The sequence below is a fragment of the Neomonachus schauinslandi genome, chromosome X (genome assembly GCF_002201575.2).
Source record: "Neomonachus schauinslandi chromosome X, ASM220157v2, whole genome shotgun sequence".
Classification (NCBI taxonomy): Eukaryota; Metazoa; Chordata; class Mammalia; order Carnivora; family Phocidae; genus Neomonachus; species Neomonachus schauinslandi.
The window spans coordinates 27,160,715-27,178,873 of NC_058419.1; the positions used below are offsets into that span (position 1 = coordinate 27,160,715).

Genomic DNA, 18,159 nt, shown 5'->3' on the forward strand with positions numbered 1-18,159 from the left:
TTGAGTTTCACAGAAAAGCTTTAAATGGTGAATCTTGCCTTGAAATGGTCTTATGACCTTTTTACACCCATTTCGTAAATTAAAAGAAACATAACCTGAGGCTCAGAGAAGTTGTGACTTGCACAGTTAAACACAGATTAGTGGTAGACCTAATATTAGAACCCTAATCTACTCTCTCTTTCACATCATGCTGTCTCCCCCATAAAGAAACATCAGTCCTACAGTGTGTGTGTGGGAGGGGAGGTAAAGAGGAGAATGATATGTGGAACTGTCCCAAATTCCTATTCTTTTTCTTTTTAAAAATGACATTCCGGGGGCGCCTGGGTGGCTCAGTGGCTTGAGCATCTGACTCTTGGTTTTGGCTCAGGTCATGGTCTCAGGGTCCTGGGATCCAGCCCCACGTCGGGCTCTGCACTCAACACAGAGTCTGCTTGAGATTCTCTCCCTCCCTCCGGCCCCTCCCCTCACTTGTGCTCACTTACGTGTACGCTCTCTCTCTAAAATAAATAAATAAATACAATCCTAAAAAATGAAATTCTAAAAAAATAATAAAATAAATTAAAAAAATGACATTCTGTTCATGATGATGGCAAGATACTTTAAGAGGTTCCTAAGCTGACCTATTGGATGTTTTCACGGCTTGAACTTGATGTCTTTTTTACTGGCTGAATAATGCTTTTCAGAAAGCAGAAGTCTTGCTGTACAGAAAGCCCACCTATCTTCTCTCCATACTTACCAGAATGGTAGTCACTACAATGGTCCGGTTCTCTGAGGATGCGCTGTCATTGCTGATTTGCTGATCTGAGAAAGGCACAAATCTTTCATACTCATTCCAGTAGCCAGCCTAGAAAGAGCAGACATTTGACCTGGTTGCCTGTTTTTCACTCAAAAAGTACCACAAGAAATCCAAATGTTGTCATGGAGTAACACTTTCTTTTTAGTTGTTGGAGCTTTCCAAGGATTGATGTCCTGTCTCCCTTTGTCTTGCCACCCCCACCAGGACCCCAACCCTGAGACACACACCTTCATCCTGGGGGTTCTCATCCCCACCTCACCTTTACTGGTATTTTGTAAAATAACTTAGCCCACTGTAGGATGGTCAACCTTTTTTTCCCCTTTAAACTCCTATAGCAGGAAAGTGCTGTGCTCTGAACTATAGGAAGGCTGGAATGTGAGGGTGGGAAACCAAGGAGTGTCCTTAGAAATGACACAGGCTATTTTACATTCTGAGATTTTATCACATGGCTATGAAATCCTCATTTCATGCCTAACTTAACTATTAGTATGAGAGAAGCAAAGTGGTCATTATACAATTTGGCTGTAGAGAAAGGTACTTTGTCCAGTGTCCTTCGGAGGGTGAGGAGCAAGGTGGAGAGATACCTATTTCCCGATTATTTTTTAAAAAATTTTATTTTATTATGTTATGTTGGTCAACATACATCATTAGTTTTTGATGTAGTGATCCACGATTCATTGTTTTCATATAACACCCAGTGCTCCATGCAGTACGTGCCCTCCTTAATACCCATCACCAGGCTAACTCATCCCCCACCCCTCTCCCCTCTAACACCCTCAATTTGTTTCTCAGCATCCATAGTCTCTCATGGTTCATCTCTCCCTCCAATTTCTCCCCTTCGTTTTTCCCTTCCTTCTCCTAAGGTCCTCCATGTTATTCCTTATGTTCCACAAATGAGTGAAACCATATGATAATTGACTTTCTCTGCTTGACTTATTTCACTTAGCATAATCTCCTCCAGTCCCATCCATGTTGATGTAAAAGTTGGGTATTCATCCTTTCTGATGGCTGAGTAATATTCCATTGTAGATATGGACCACATCTTCTTTATCCAGTCATCTGTTGAAGGGCATCTCTGCTCTTTCCACAGTTTGGCTATTGTGGACATTGCTGCCATGAACATTGGGGTGCATATGGCCCTTCTTTTCACTACATCTTTGTCTTTGGGGTAAATACCCAGGAGTGCAATTGCTGGGTCATAGGGTAGCTCTATTTTTAATTTTTTGAGGCACCTCCACACTGTTTTCCAAAGTGGCAAATGTTCATCATCATTAGCCATCAAGGAAATTCAAATCAAAACCACATTGAGATACCGCCTTACACCAGTTAGAATGGCAAAAATTGACAAGGCAAGAAACAACAAATGTTGGAGAGGTTGTGGAGAAAGGGGAACGCTCTTACTCTGTTGGTGGGAATGCAAGTTGGTACTTTCTGATTCTTTTGCTAAAACTAAAACCATATGTACCTTGGCAGCTTGTTTAAATAACAACATACTGTAAAATTTGTGGTTCCTTCCCTCTATGGTTGGAAGCTGTTAATAACTCTTGAGTTTATGACTTTTATAGGACCGGCCTCAGAGGGAAATGCTCCCTTCAAAATGTGTAGATGGAACACTTTGATCACAAAGCAACTCCGTATCATGTCTACACTGTTCACCAACAGAAAGGCAAAAATAACATGTGGGAATTTGCTTTGTGTGTCTTTCCTAACACCTGTTTTCTTGCATTGGAGTGCTGTCACCTTCTGAAAGACTTTTTCTTTGGACATCTGTTTTGGTTACTTACTTTTCGAGAGCCACTGACTTTCATCTCATACACATCGATGGTGTAATTTGTCCTACGTCCGTAAGTGTCAAATTGGATGTTTCCAGTCATTCCTTGTACTTGCACCTAGTAGAAAGGGAAAATGTAAGCATTTTATTATTATTTTTATTTTTTATTTATTTATTTTTAAAGATTTTATTTATTTTTTAGAGAGCGAGCGAGAGAGAAACAGCATGAGAGGGGAGAGGGTCAGAGGGAGAAGCAGGCTCCCCGCTGAGTCGGGAGCCCGATGTGGGACTCGATCCCAGGACCCTGGGATCATGACCTGAGCCGAAGGCAGACGCTTAACCATCTGAGCCACCCAGGAGCCCGAAAATGTAAGCATTTTAAATAGCACCACATTATTGCCTTCTAAGTCTCTGAGATCAGGTCTACTGACAGATCTTAGAATCGTGGAGATCTTTTATCTTGAGTCATTGAGCTAAATCCACCAGATCAGTCTATACAGATCTTCATTTCCTCCCCAGTGTTTTCTAGGTGTGCCTTTTCGTTGTGAAGCTTTGAGTGGGTGATAGGCAGTTACCTATATGATACAGTGAAGGCCCTACCACCACTTTTTCAAGGGCCTGAAATTTCTACCATTAGTCTCTTCTTGAGGGAGTAGCCTGAAGGGTATTCTTTTTTTTTTTTTTTAAGATTTTATTTATTTATTTGAGACACACAGAGAGAGAGAGAAAGCACAAGCAGGGGAAAGGGCAGAGGAAGAGGGAGAAGCAGACTCCACTAAGCAGGGAGCCTGACGTGGGGCTCAATCCCAGGACCCCGGGATCATGACCTGAGCTGAAGGCAGACACTTAACCAACTGAGCTACCCAGGCGCCCCAGCTTGAAGAGTATTGTTTTTTTTTTTTTTTAAAGATATTATTTATTTGACAGAGAGAGAGAAAGCAAGAGCACAAGCAAGGGAAGCAGCAGGCAGAGGCAGAGGGAGAAGCAGGCTCCCCACCAAGCGTGGATCCTGATGCGGGGGCTCGATCCCAGGACCCTGGGATCATGACCTGAGCCGAAGGCAGACGCTTAACCGACCTAACCACCCAGGTGCCCCCTGAAGGGTATTCTTAACTAGCATAATGCTTTTTTTTAAACTATGAGTTCCGTGAGGGATGTGTCTGTGTCTTATCTTAGCACTCCCAATATCACATAAATGGTTTCAATAATATGGGCTCTGGAGCTCCTAGATTCACATTCTAGCTTCATCACTTACTAACTCTATGACCTTCTATATGTTCCTTAATGCTTTTGTACTTCAGTGTCCCAATCTGTAAAATGGGAAATCCCACTGGTACCTATCCCTCAGAGGTTTTGGAAGATTTAATGAATTACACACGTGTAGAGTTTAGAACAGCACCTGGCACATAGTATGCTTTGCAATACATGCTAGCTATAATAAAATTATTGTTGATTGCAAAGAATTTGGTTCTGTTTCTTGAGAGTGTTCCACATTTGCCAGCTGTCACAGTAACAAAGACGACTTTTTCCTCTTATTTAACTTATGCGCAGCTACAAACAGGTAGCAGCGAGCTAGGCCCTGGAGGAATAAACCACACACTGATGAAATTTGTAAGTCTAAGGAATCAGGGGTATGTAGTACTAGGTAAGAAAGATAGAGGTACTAGAAGAGCCTGGACCCCGATTTGGGATGCCAACTGCAAATTCACGTAGGCCACAATTTTTCCTGGGTCTGGTCCCAGTATTATGAACTAATAAAAGGCTATCTCTGCCGGGTGGAGAGATCTCCTTACCAATTATTTTACAGTCCAGGGACACTGCACGAAAGACCCTCTATAAATAAAAGTCACTGGAATTACTTATCTGGTGAGTAAGGGTCAAGGAATTTGCTTCAGAGAAAAAACATCTGTCTCATTTTCTAGGATGAAAGGATAGAATACTTAAAACTTATAGGAAGTGACAAGCTACTAAGCAAGTCAGAAGTGGTAATGGGCTTGAGCTGCAGGAGGGAAAATTGATGCCAAATATTAGGGAGCATTTTGTGAGAGGAAAGGGGGCTTGTTCAGCCCCAACAGGAAAATGAAATTCCTGTTGAAAGAGAAAAGCTCCAGTGGGACTTCCTGAGGACAAGATGACTGTCCTACTGACCCAACAAACCGAAGCACTACTGTCAGCTCAGGCTTGCAGAGAAGGTGATGTCACACTTCCGGTTAAAGCAAAGGTCCTTTATTGAGACAGAAATTACTTAGCCTGCCTGGTGCATACTGGGATGCATGAAGGGTTCTTTACACTCTACTCTGAGCATTGAGTTCTAGGAGAGGAGGTAGGTCAGGCAGGGACACTGGCATAGGAACTTACTAAGGAAATCCTTCCTTACTGAAAACAGCAAAGGCTTTAAGTCTCTTTAAGAATGGCATATTTCGGGGGCCCCTGGGTGACCCAGTCAGTTAAGTGTCTGCCTTCGGCTCAGGTCATGATCCCAGGGTCCTGGGATTGAGCCCCGCATCGGGCTCTCTGCTCAGCAGGGAGTCTGTTTGTCTCTCTGCCCGAACCCCTCCACCCCGCTAGTGTGCTCTCTCTCACTCTCTCAAATAAGTAAAGTGTTTTTCTTTTTTAAAAGAATGACATATTTCTAAAGATCTAGCATATTTGGACATGATAGAGAAACTGGACAACAGTCTAAGTATGTCCAGGAGATTTGAGACTCCAGGATTAAAACTTTTGGTGAGCAGAAGTAGGACTGGACTACCACTCAGAGGGAAGTCTATTTTCACCGAAGTGAATGTCAGTTACCGTTTCCCACCATCCCATCTGGGATCCCTTCTTTAATCATCCCCCACCCCCCGCCCTCCACCCCAATCTATATTTGGTGCTTCTCCTCTGGGTTCCCATAGCAGCCTCTGGAGGACCTAACCACCATACCATTTTAATCATCTCTGTATTTTCATCTCCCTTACTAGATGGGGAACATCTTGAGATGAGAGACATTCTTTTCCTGGATTCTCAGCAACTAGTACAGGGACTGGAATAGAGCAGGTGCTTAATACACGTTTACTGAACAAAGGGACAAGTTTTTTTTTTTTTTTTAAAGATTTTATTTATTTATTTGAGAGAGAGAGAATGAGAGACAGAGCACGAGAGGGAAGAGGGCAGAGGGAGAAGCAGACCCCCTGCTGAGCAGGGAGCCCGATGTGGGACTCGATCCAGGGACTCCAGGATCACGACCTGAGCCGAAGGCAGTCACTTAACCAACTGAGCCACCCAGGCGCCCCAAAGGGACAAGTTTTGATGACTTAGAATTGTGACATATTTCAGTCAATCAGGCTCAGGCTGATATTTGTATTATCTGTAGATTGTGAGGAGGATTACCCAATTTTCAAGTGGCTTTAAGGTCTTTAAAAACACTTGTTTGCATATTAACAATGTAAGTGTGAGCGCTCCTCCGCTTATTTCATGTTTGCATACTAACTTCGAGCCTGATACATAGTCATTGGTGCTCAATAAATATTTACTGAATGAATGGTGTGCTTATTTATTCATTAAAACAGGCCCTGTAGGCGCCTCTATCAGGCAATGATTTTGTTTGCCAGATTTCTTTCAAGGAAGAGAATGATTTATTGAGCAACAACTATGCGCTTGTCACAGTGAGGGATGCTTTTACACATGCATTCTCACTTTTAATTAACTCAAATAAAATGGGATTTCTTTTAATATAGTAAAACCTTTAGTACTCCAGACCATCCTCCCTGGTAGTCCCTCTGAACAGTGGAGTTTTACTGAGCATTTATCACAAAGGGAGCATCTGCTTCTGGAAAAGGTCAATACTTTCCAACCTCTCTGGAGCAATAGGAAGAGGTTGGCCTGTAGAAACCGGTAAAGCATCCTTTCAGTTGAGCGTTTCTTGGGGCCTGGGAGGAAGGTGACTTACCTGGCTTCTAACTTGAGCTTTATCAGTGAGTTAGACATGCAGAAACTATTTGTGCAATAGTATGATCAATCTGCTTTTTTTCTAGCCAAATGAATTTCTTATCCTTTACTCTGGTAGCCAGTTTTCTATTTGGGGAAGGTAGTTGTTTGTGTCATGAATGGGGAGTCTGTTGGAGATGCTGGTACTCGCCCCTTGAGGTTTTGTTGATGAAAACTCTTTTTGGTTTACTCTGAGGGAGTTTTGTATTTCACTCATCATTATGTTTCACCTGACAGTACAAATCTTGTAACTGCTATGAAGGTTGAATTTAATTAACTGCTCTTCAAAACTGTGCGATGCTACCTCCATAAAACTACACTTAGGGCATTTTTAGGGAGCTGACATAATGACATAAAAATCTACATGATGGGAGAATGAGTCATACCTCTTTCTTGGAGAGAGACACAGGGGCTACTAACCCCTTTTGATTGAATGCTTCCAACTTGGCAAATTGAAGGCAGCAGCAGGAGAGCCAACTACACAAAATGATGTACATTAGGAGGCCATTACAAATTCTTCGTTGCTGGGTTGTGCACAGAATTATCTTATCATTGCCTATCTCTTTGTTTTTTGGATTTCCCAAACATTGGGATAATTAGATAAGTAGAAATAAGAGAGGCTTGTACTCTCCAAGGCTCATTTTTAATTCATGCAGGCACATGTGGCATAAAGCAAAATATTCAGGAAAGTGCTCTTGCTGGGAAAGCTGCAGGGAATGACCAATACTACTCCTGGTGTGAAGAGTGACATCTGCTCCAAGGATGCCACCCGAAGCCTTAAATGATCCCCTACCAGTAAATACTAAAAACAAGTGATGCATTTGACTGTCTATTGATTCCTTGTACTGCTCTGTAGGCTTTTTCTTTGGGGCATTGGGGAAAAGCTTCCTAAGGAGGCCTAGAAATATAGCAGGTTTCTGCCTTTCCCCATGTAGATAGCATGTAGAAAGGTTCTCTTTGGCAAAAGAACTACTACCACACTGGCTCCCTTCCACAGTCCATGCAAACTCAAGAGCTGTTTGATGAGCCAGAGGATGCTGCTGTAATGTCCACCTTCAACTTAGGAGCTTCCTAGAGAATATCCCAGTCCCCCTAAAGTAACACCATATCTCTGGAAAGTTTAAAAATTTTGAAGCTGTTTACATGTTCAATCCATAATTCTTGAGGGTAGTGAGTTTACTTTACCACCCACGGTGTGGCACAGAACTAAATATTCATTTGCCCTCAATTGGCCATTTCTCAAGCATCAAGGAAGAAGCTTAGAAGCTCCTACTTTGGGATTTCTAGATTTTGATGAATACATATCCATGCTCATTTTTTCTGCACACTCTGACATTCTTAGACTCTGATCCTATTCCCTTTTCGGATGGCTTTTCTCCAGACCAAGGTCTCACTTTTTGTGTGTTGTTATAAGGCTCCTGCCCGCACCCCAAAAAGCCATTATGGTCTTTACCATTTTTAGAGCTCTCTCGATATCAATTCCTTGACTCCAGGGCACAGCGGGATTTGCTAAGCAGTCTCCAGCACTGCCTCTCCGGGACACATCCACTCGCTGCCTCCTCAGATAACGGAAAGCTTCTGCTATGACCAGTATTGCGTCGTGCGTCAGTGCAGATGTATACTGAAATGGATGTATGGAAAACACGATATCATGACAAATGACGCCCTCAAAACCTGCCTTGCTCCTTATAATGCTCATTCATCTCCACCTCTTGTTCTACAAAGTCACCCTCTTAATTATTTGAATCAAGAGCTCTCTCTGGGCAAGCCCGACTTTGATTCATTTTAGAATGATCCTTCTTTCCTCGTGTGTGCACATGTTAAGATTATTAAGATCAAATGGCTCAAGGGAGTCTCTCTCTTGCTCTCGGTACTGTTTTGTCTTGAGTGAGTGACTACTAAAAGGCCAGGTCCTTTATAGAGAAAGAAATACGTGTGAGGCTAAAGGATGGCATATGTAGATTGGTTATTGCTGTTTGTAATAGAAAATTCAAGTCTGGTGTTTACTTAGGGGAAAATGGAAATAGCTAAGTTAGACAGCTTGAAATTAATTTGGAGGGAAACATTAATCATTTCTGTCTGGACCATGTTTCTGGCGAACTAGGACCTCTGGCCAGCAATAAATCAGTTTTTGTTTCTTGGGGGGAGCTGAAAACCAAAGCTGGTTTTTGACTGTAGAAAATTACAATTGTTATTGAGTTTTATATCTGATAACAGTGACAATTCACAGGCAATACTTCATGATACTGCCTCTTTCAGGCAAGAACACTTAGTTTCTATCCCTTGGATATACTGATATGTTCTACTAGGGATGAGTCCAGTCACTTAATACAAGGGATTTGATTATCTGCGATTTGACGGGGTAGAGGCCTTTTTATTAAATGAATCAACAAAGTCTGATTAAAATAAGCTGGCCCCTGTTTTCCAGGTGTGACAAATACTGGGAGGATAGAAAATTCTACAGATTTTTTTTTTTAATGAAGCAAAATGTCCTACGGGGCGTTTTCTCTCTATAGTATGCCCAAATATGACCAAGAGTGAATAGAATACATTGTCATTTCTACGACTATCAATTTACTTTTCTGACTTTCCTCATGTTACATTTCTTTGAGGAACAAATCTTCAAGTGTGACTGTAACAGGGGGCATATGTTCTCTCGTGGAAAAAAAAAATCTTTGTGTCTGTCCATCCTAGCACTACATAAAGCCAACATGGTGATGATCTCTTTTCCAGCTGACTGCATGAATAGTCTGCGATTCCAAGCCATGCCAAAAGAGCTATTTAATTTCTACTTTTTCAGCTCCTACTTACCAATGTGTGAGCATGTAAAAAAAAAAAAACCCACAAAGGAAACATTCATAAAATATAGAATAAATTAAGCATAAGGATTGTAATCTCCAGACAATTTTATTTCCTAATCAAAAATATTACCATTTTTAAAAAATGGGCTTTTTGTCTGATTGCTATAGAGCGAGTTTCCATGACTAATACTAAGCAAAAGCAATCTGAAAGTTGTAACCACCTATTTGAAGATTCCATTTTCTTAAGCTATTTAAAGGGTTTTACTTACAAACCCCTCTTCTCAGCAAGTTCTGAGAACTTTACTTTATACATACCATGAGTTATCAATGAATAATCCAGAGCTAAGATTGTTTTCCTTCTCTTTTGTACAACCTCTACAACTTCTGAGCAAACATAAACTACTCTGTAGTATACTTTTCATCCTTTTACCCTTGTCCTTTTTTTTTTTTTTTTTTGGTGCCTAAGACACAGTGCCTGACACTTGGTAGGTACCTCTTAAAATATTGCATAAATGAATTTCTTGACTCTACCTATTATCTGCTAAATCTAAGGATGGCAAAGCAGTAGACAGGCAGTTTATGAAAATCTAAATTTGTATAAGCTCATTTAAATGTAGTGGGTGGATTTAGTACATTGAATTTGAATGTAAGTACAAAATTTGAATCATCAGGGAAATGCAAATCAAAAGCACATGAGATATCACCTCACACCTGTTACAATGGCTAGAATCAAAAGGACAGGAAATAGTGTTGGCAAAAATGTGGAGTAAAGAGAACCCTCTTGCACTGTTGGTGGAAATGTAAGCTGGTATAGCTACTATGGAAAACAGTAGAAGGCGCCTCAAAAAATTAAAAATAGAAATACCATATGATCTAGCAATTCCACTTCCGGGTATTTATTTCAAAAGAAACAAAATCACTATTACAAAAAGATATCTGCGGTTCAGTGCAGCATTATTTACAATATCCAAGACATGGAAACAATCTAAGTGTCCATCAACAAATGAGTGGATAAAGAAAATATGGTATATACATACAGTGGAATATTATTCAGCCACAAAAAGGAAGGAAATGCTGCTATTTGTGACAGCATGGATGGACCTTGAGGGCATTATGCTAAATGAAATTAAGTCAGACAGAGAAAGACAAATACTGTATGATCTCACTTAAATACAGAATCTAAAAAAAAAAAAAAAAAACCAAACCCCGAACTCATAGAGATAGAGAAAGGGTGGGGGGTGGCAGGGGGGGGGGGGTGGGAGGTGGGGGGGCAGGGGAAGTGGGTGGAGGTGGTCAAAAAGGTACAGACTTCCAGTTATAAGATAAATAAGTCCTGGGTTTGTAATGTACACCACAATGACTATGGTTAACAGTACTGTATTGTATTTTGAAAGTTGCTAAGAGTAGATTTTAAAAGTTCTCATCACAAGAAAAAATTGTAACTACGGTAGTGGTGGATGGTAAATAAAGTTATTGCGGTAATCATTTTGCAATATATACATCTACCAAGTCATTATGCTACATACCTAAAACTAACTTAATGCTGTAAGTCAATTATATCTCAATAAAAATTAAAATAATTATCCTAAAAAAATTGGACTGCAAACCCTAACCCTAACATCACAGGGATTGCGACCATACTTGCTGAAACATATAAGGACACCTGATCTGACCATGGGACAGAATGTTTTAAAATGGGACTTCCCTGGAAAAATCCAGCATGTATACTATAATCACTACAACTACAGAATACCACTTAACTAGTGAGTGGCTTAAATGAATGAACAAATTATGTGTAACTTACTACTTTTCTAGAACATAGCAATTGTATAAAGTCAGGGCCCACTTGTATTATGTTCTGATGTGACTCATTTAGGGTGGACCTGACTAGGTGATACAGAATGTGTCTCTTGTCTGGTCTATGGCCCCTTTGTTCTCCCTTATTCTATTCTTGCCAGGGAGGATGTGAGGATGGGTATCTTGAAGCCATGAGAAAAGAAATATTCACCCCCTTTCCTTTTTAAGGGAAAGGCCTTGACTCTACTTTGATTCCTTATCTTGATCACAGGGATCCCACAGCCATGGTATGTACATACTTTCACTATATAAGGAAGGAAGAATTTAAAGTCTGTGTCATACTTGGATCGATGCACTGAGGGAATGGTTACTTAAAACATACACTTGAAGGATCCTTTGTGTTACATGAATAACTTTCCCGTAATTTATCTGTTTTAATTCCTAATTTTTAAATAATAGGATTTCTAGCCATAAGGGAACACATGTGAAAAATGTACACTCTAAGCATGACTTTCTACCTTTAATATTCTTATCTTGGTTTCATGAAAATGAGCAACTTAGGTAATCTAATTATTTTTAAAGATACTTTTCCAGGCAGGAAAACATTTCCGTTCAATATACGTATAGGCAACATGCACTCTGTATTAGAGCCCAATTCACTTGGGTGTACTGAGATTCATGAAACTTATTAACACAAAGCAATCACATAAATAATGTAAAATCTAATTTTCTGTTTCAGACTATCAATCTTCCTTACCTATTCCCACAGCCCCCACTTTTTGCCCAACTCAGGTTCTTGTAATATTGTAAATTGTTTTGAGCATGTTACAAATGAAATTCATTAAAAAATTAGTTAACATTCCCAAACCCTGGGTTTTAAAAGACCTCCTTCTCAATCGCTTCTTTATTTGCAAGTTTAGTTTTCAAATGCAGCGGCACCTGCCGTTTGGTTTTTAGCATCGTTGAAACACTTCTGAGTGAAGACCACTCGATCACAGGATGGCTGTAAATATATAAAGGCCATACTGAGATGCTGTGAAAAGTTGGCCTAAGGTTTCTGCATGCCATGGGACATTACCTTTAGTGGTGCATTCTTGGCTTCCGGGAATTCCCTTTCATCTAGCCTCACCCAGCGCTGAATAAACTGCTGAACCATAGGGTTTTCGTTGTTGACAATCTGGAATCCGGTGATGTTGGCTCCCCCGTGCATGACTCTTTCTAGCAAGATATCGGTAAAACCCTAGAAAGAGAGTGAAAGAGAATCATAACTGTGGGGGTGGTGTGTTCTTAACGCTCTCTGTTGGTTAGAACGCTAAGGAGGAAGTGAAAAGTCCTTCCTCAGGATCACTCTTTACCACTCTTTACCAATCAAGAAAACCCTGAACACAGTGCTATATGTCAATTACATCTCAATTACAACAACAAAGATGAGGACAGATACAAAAAAATGCTGGATATGGACTAATTCTTAGGGCACTATGTCTCCAAAACTACAGGCACGATGGAGAAAATATGCATTCTTCCATTTTAGTGCCTGTGTCTTTATTTAGTATAGCTGCTGCAAGGACAAACACAGGTGTCAACTTCAAGCAAATGTTTTGATCTGTTTTATCTACCTGTATTTTTAGTCTTTCTTCACTGAGTACAAATACAATGCTTCCTGTAACTGGGAAAGTGTTGAAACGTTTGACCCTAACTAGAGGTTTAAAATTTTTTCTTGAGCGTAACATGCCAAGCACAGCAGATTGCTTCAGATTCTAATGATGAGTACTTTCAATATTTGTGACTTACAGAAATGCCGAAGAGCGAAACTGACAGCTTGGTTGTATATGATGGTACAAACCCCAGGGTATGTCTCACACGTGTTTATAAACAAGTCTTGACATCTACTTCAGATCACCCACCATTTTCTTCTCTCACTCTGGTTACCATCTGGTGTCTCTGTCACCTAAGCCTTCTGAAGGAATCTCTTCAGGTTCACACCAACCCATCCGCACCTGGGTACTGCCAGCTCCACTGGGCACTGCTCTCTTCTGGAACACTTCTCCCAGGAATCGCACTATTGCTGCTGGATGCCTGGCTCTTGCTAGTTGCAGTGGATGCATTTAGGTCCTCAATGGGCTGAAGCCAACATTTATATTCATAAATGGGGAGAATTCTTCCTCCCTTCTTTAGACTCTTCTGCCCAACATTTTAATATAAAATTTTCAAATATATAAAAAAATTGAAAGAATTGTACAGTGAATACCCATATAGTCTCAACTCAGATTTCACAATTAGTATTTTTCTATCCATCCATCAATCCATTTCATTTTTTTTATGCATTTCTAAGTAAGTTGTAGACATTAGTATACTTCACACCAAAAGACTTTGGCAGGCAGGTCATTAACTAGAGTTCAGTGTTTGCATCTTTCTTTCTTTCTGGTAAAATTTACATCCGATGAAACAGACAAATCTTAAATGTAGCACTTAATGAGTTCTGATAAATGCATACACCTGTTAGTCCTCTAAAGTTTTCTTTTTTTGCAATCCAAGTTTTTTTTAAGATTTTATTTATTTATTTGTCAGAGAGAGAGAGCACAAGCAGGGGGAGTGGCAGGCAGAGGGAGAAACAGGCTCCCCACTGAGCAAGGAGCCCAATGTGGGGCTCGATCCCAGGACCCTGGGATCATGACGTGAGCCGAAGGCAGATGCTTAACTGACTGAGCCACCCAGGCATCCCAACATTCCAAGTTTTTATTGAAGTATAACAATCATATAGAAAAGTACACATATCTTTAAGTATATAACCTGATGAATTCTCACGAACTGAACACATAAATGTAACCAATATCCAGAAGGGTCCCCTCTGTGTGCCTCTCTAGTCACACCCCTACACTTATTTTAATTCACCTTTCTTTATATTTTAGTGATACAGCTTTTTCTTTTTTTTGTCTTGATATTATAAAAGTATATTTCCTTACATTGATCTAAAAGTCAATGAAACTCAATTAAAATACTAGTTGGATTTTATTTTATTTTATTATGTTATGTTAATCATCATACATTACATCATTAGTTTTAGATGAAGTGTTCCATGATTCATTGTTTGTGCATAACACCCAGTGCTCCATGCAGAATGTGCCCTCCTCAATACCCACCACCAGGCTAACCCATCTCCCCACCCCCCTCCCCTCTAGAACCCTCAGTTTGTTTCTCAGAGTCCATAGTCTCTCATGGTTCGTCTACCCCTCCAATTTCCCCCCCTTCATTTTTCCCTTCCTTCTATCTTCTTCTTCTTCTTCTTCTTCTTTTTTTTTAAAGATTTTATTTATTTATTTGACAGAGAGAGACACAGTGAGAGAGGAGCACAGGCAGGGGGAGTGGAGGGGGGAGAGGCAGGCTTCCCGCCGAGCAGGGAGCCCGATGCGGGGCTCGATCCCAGAATGCTGGGATCATGACCTGAGTCGAAGGCAGGCGCTTAACGACTGAGCCACCCAGGCGCCCCTATCTTCTTTTTTTTAACATATAATGTATTATTTGTTTCAGAGGTACAGGTCTGTGATTCAACAGTCTTACACAATTCGCAGTGCTCACCATAGCACATACCCTCCCCAATGTCTATCACCCAGCCACCCCATCCCTCCCACCACCCCAACTCCAGCAACCCTCAGTTTGTTTCCTGAGATTAAGAATTCCTCATATCAGTGAGATCATATGATACATGTTTTTCTCTGATTGACTTATTTCACTCAGCATAATACCCTCCAGTTCCATCCACGTTGTTGCAAATGGCAAGATCTCATTCCTTTTGATGGCTGCATAATATTCCATTGTATATATATACCACATCTTCTTTATCCATTCATCTGTCGATGGACATCTTGGTTTGTGAAACAGCTTTTTCACTTACTACTTGCAGCCCCCTCCCTCTTGCTTTCACAAGTGGGCCTTGAGTCCATGGGGACTGGACAAAGAGTTTGCATCACTGAGTATCATTCCTCCTTTCTGATAATCAAAAAGCTGTTTTCAAAGTTAACATTAACTTGTTAGGTTGAGTTTTGTCCCAAAGTCTTCTTTCATGAAGGGAACTAAGATTGCTTTCTCCCATTTGCTGCCCCCCACACTACAATCAGCAAGGAGACTTACTTGGTATGAAGTCTAGTAGAGGCTCCAACTGGGGCTTAAGCTTATTACCCAACTTCCCACTCCCACCCCCTAACATATATACAAATAAAGAGCCTGAGAAAAATTTTAACAAATGGCTTTAATTCACTCACTGTGCCAAACTGTATTTGTCAGTTAACAAGTATTACACAAGAACATTGACCAACTGTGCACCTGCCTGCTGGCGGGGATGAAGAGTGGGCCTTCTGATGCTGTCCTGTGTCTTAAAAGCCTGGGCTGGACAAGGGGAGCTCCTTTCCTTGAAAGAAGGGGGTTGAGAATGCTTGTGCCACCATCCTGGTCTTCAGGGTCAATGGCCACAGCATACACTAGGATGTAGTATCTCTTACGGCCCTCGCACTTTGATAAGCATCACACTCCTCTTTTCCTAATATCCAGAGCAGGTTAAATGGCAACATAGAATTAACAAAAGGAAGGGAGAGAGAGAGGACCCCGGGACTCTCACATCTGTCTTAATGCATAACAGCTAGCACTTTGGTCTGCTTACTCACCATTCCGCTCCTTTCCAGAAAGATGTTCCCTCACCTTTTCTTGGCAGGGATACTAAAGGGAGGGGTCCAGCTCAAATTTACCTCACCAATCACACCCACATACTCCCAGGAGGCTTCATTCTGTCATGTAGGCCCCACATATTCCTGCTTGGGTATCTTCCTCTCCAATAAACACATTGTAATTTGAAAACATCTTTAGAGGCATACTCTGCACTCATCTTTCTACCACACAGCAACCATACCACTGAGGACCTAGAAGTTTCACAGTCAATCCATGTTTTATGACAGACATGCCTGGGAATGAGTTGTGGCACACCTCGGACTGGAATCAGCCTGGCTCTCCTCATGGGATGAACTGCATCCACAACAACACAAATCAAGCCAGGGGAAGGTCACCTCAAACTGTTCTGGCTGGGAAGACCTATACAACACTAGCTCCTACCGACTGCCCCGAGGGCTTATCCTTCCACAAGGGCAGAGAGCACTAACACGGCCCCCATGGACAAAATGGAGAGAGAAGCATGGTAGAAAAAGAAAGGCGGTAACGGGTATTTAGGGAAATGCGATCTTGTCGCTTAAGGGCAAGAGTTGGCTGGCTTCTGGTCTCCCTTTGTTTCATTTGTGTACATTTTGCTTATCTGTAATCTCTTGGATTCTATGGCTGAATGTCCTCCTGGTACCCAGCATTTGGATGCAGCAACCCATGTCCTTGAGGTTGAGACATTCAAGGCTAGATTCTCCCTAAACCCTCTGAAAAGACATGAATACAGCTGAGCTGACCAACAAATCTCAAGGAAGTAGAAGGGGAAAACGGAAAGGAGGTGAATAGTAGAGAGGGGGCTGTAGAGAAAGTGGTTCTGGCTAACAGGTACAAGTTGGTTGACTCTTCATCATCCTATTTCTGAAACTCTTTTTTTAAAAAGAACTTTCTTTTTGTATCAAATATTGCTAAATCCCATGGTTCGAGTGGCCATGGACAGTCCCCAAGATTATAAAAACTAAAATTGTTAGATTTTTTTTTTTGAAATGGCAACATACCCACCTCAAGTTTGAATCTAAATGCCAAATACTTCTACACCCTCTGTAAAAAGACTAATGTGAAAGAAATGACCACTAAACAGATAAAATGGGTAGATGACATAGAACAGTGATGAACAGTGGGGTAAAGAAGGAAGTTAGGAGAGAGTAGCAGAAACTGCCTGACTCTTAGCCACCCTTCATTTCTGTTCAATTGTTTTAAAACATGTTCTGTTTTCTTTCACATATTTCCATTGTAGTTGTGGATAAGCACAGTCCATGATGTTTTGAAAATTGAGGCCCGAGTCTCCTCAAAGCCTCACCAAAGACACTAATTCAGCCGACCTGACCGCCAAACCTTCAACAGACAAGTGATGCTATGAGCAAATGGGGGAAAAGAGACAAATGGTAGGTATGGTGGCATCAGGGTAGAGATTCTGGTTTTCTTTCTCCACTTACCTTTTAACTTTAATTATTCTTGCTTATAAACTCTTGCTAGATTTCCTTTTTTGAGCTTTTCGTCCACAGTCCTTGAGTTTGGAAAACTGAAGACAAATGCCCTAAACTCTCTGTTAAGACAGTAACTGAACAGATCTGACCACCATAGATCCAGTAAGTAACAGCAGAAAGGAAGAGGGAGAGTGAGAGCCTGGGGGATGGTAGAGGTTTGTGGTTTCTGGTCTGTCTTTTCTTGTTACCTCTTGGTAATCTTTACTTGAAGTCTGCCACCCAAAGTCTGCACTTTGGGGGATTTTGATCGCCTGTCTTCCCTAAACCTTATAAAATTGTGCCCCCCTCCCCATCACATTGTGATCTACAAGTGGGACTTGCCATTCTGTCTGGTTTCTTGTTTTTGTTTTTTGAGAACTGAAGTCTCTGGCCTCCCTGAAGCCTTTGTAAAATTGCCCACACAGATTTTATCACCCAAAGCCACTAGGTAAAAGTGGAGAAGGGAAAGGGCGGGGTTAAGATGTAGAGACAGATCTTTAGGAGAGAGCTACTTTCCTCCTAGTCCCCCATGTCCTTCCTTCCCATGATCACCAGCACTGGGGGATGGCTACCAAAATCTGCTATGTGGCGAATTTAGAGTTCTTAAGTACTTAAAACTTTTGGAAAAATCTAATGACTCAAAATAGATGAAAGACCTAAATGTGAGAGAGGAATCCATCAAAATCCTAGAAGAAAACATAGGCAGCAACCTCCTTGACCTTAGCCGCGGCAAGTTCTTGCTAGACATGTCTCCAGAGGCAAGGGAAACAAAAGCAAAAATGAACTATTGGGACTTCATCAAGATAAAGACTTCTGCATGGCAAAGGAAACAATCAACAAAACTAAAAGGCAACCTATGGAATG

General features: G+C 41.1%; 1 protein-coding gene across 1 annotated transcript in view; it reads right to left on the reverse strand.

The window, feature by feature from the left end:
• Positions 1–18,159, reverse strand: part of GRIA3 (glutamate ionotropic receptor AMPA type subunit 3) — a 274,270-nt gene that overhangs the window by 79,951 nt on the left and 176,160 nt on the right. The window contains exons 6-9 of the mRNA XM_021686020.1: positions 12,210–12,371; positions 7,987–8,154; positions 2,581–2,685; positions 737–844 (exon numbers count right to left, since the gene is read on the reverse strand). Of these exons, the coding sequence (XP_021541695.1) occupies positions 737–844; positions 2,581–2,685; positions 7,987–8,154; positions 12,210–12,371 (543 nt within the window). The remainder of the gene's footprint in view (positions 1–736; positions 845–2,580; positions 2,686–7,986; positions 8,155–12,209; positions 12,372–18,159) is intronic.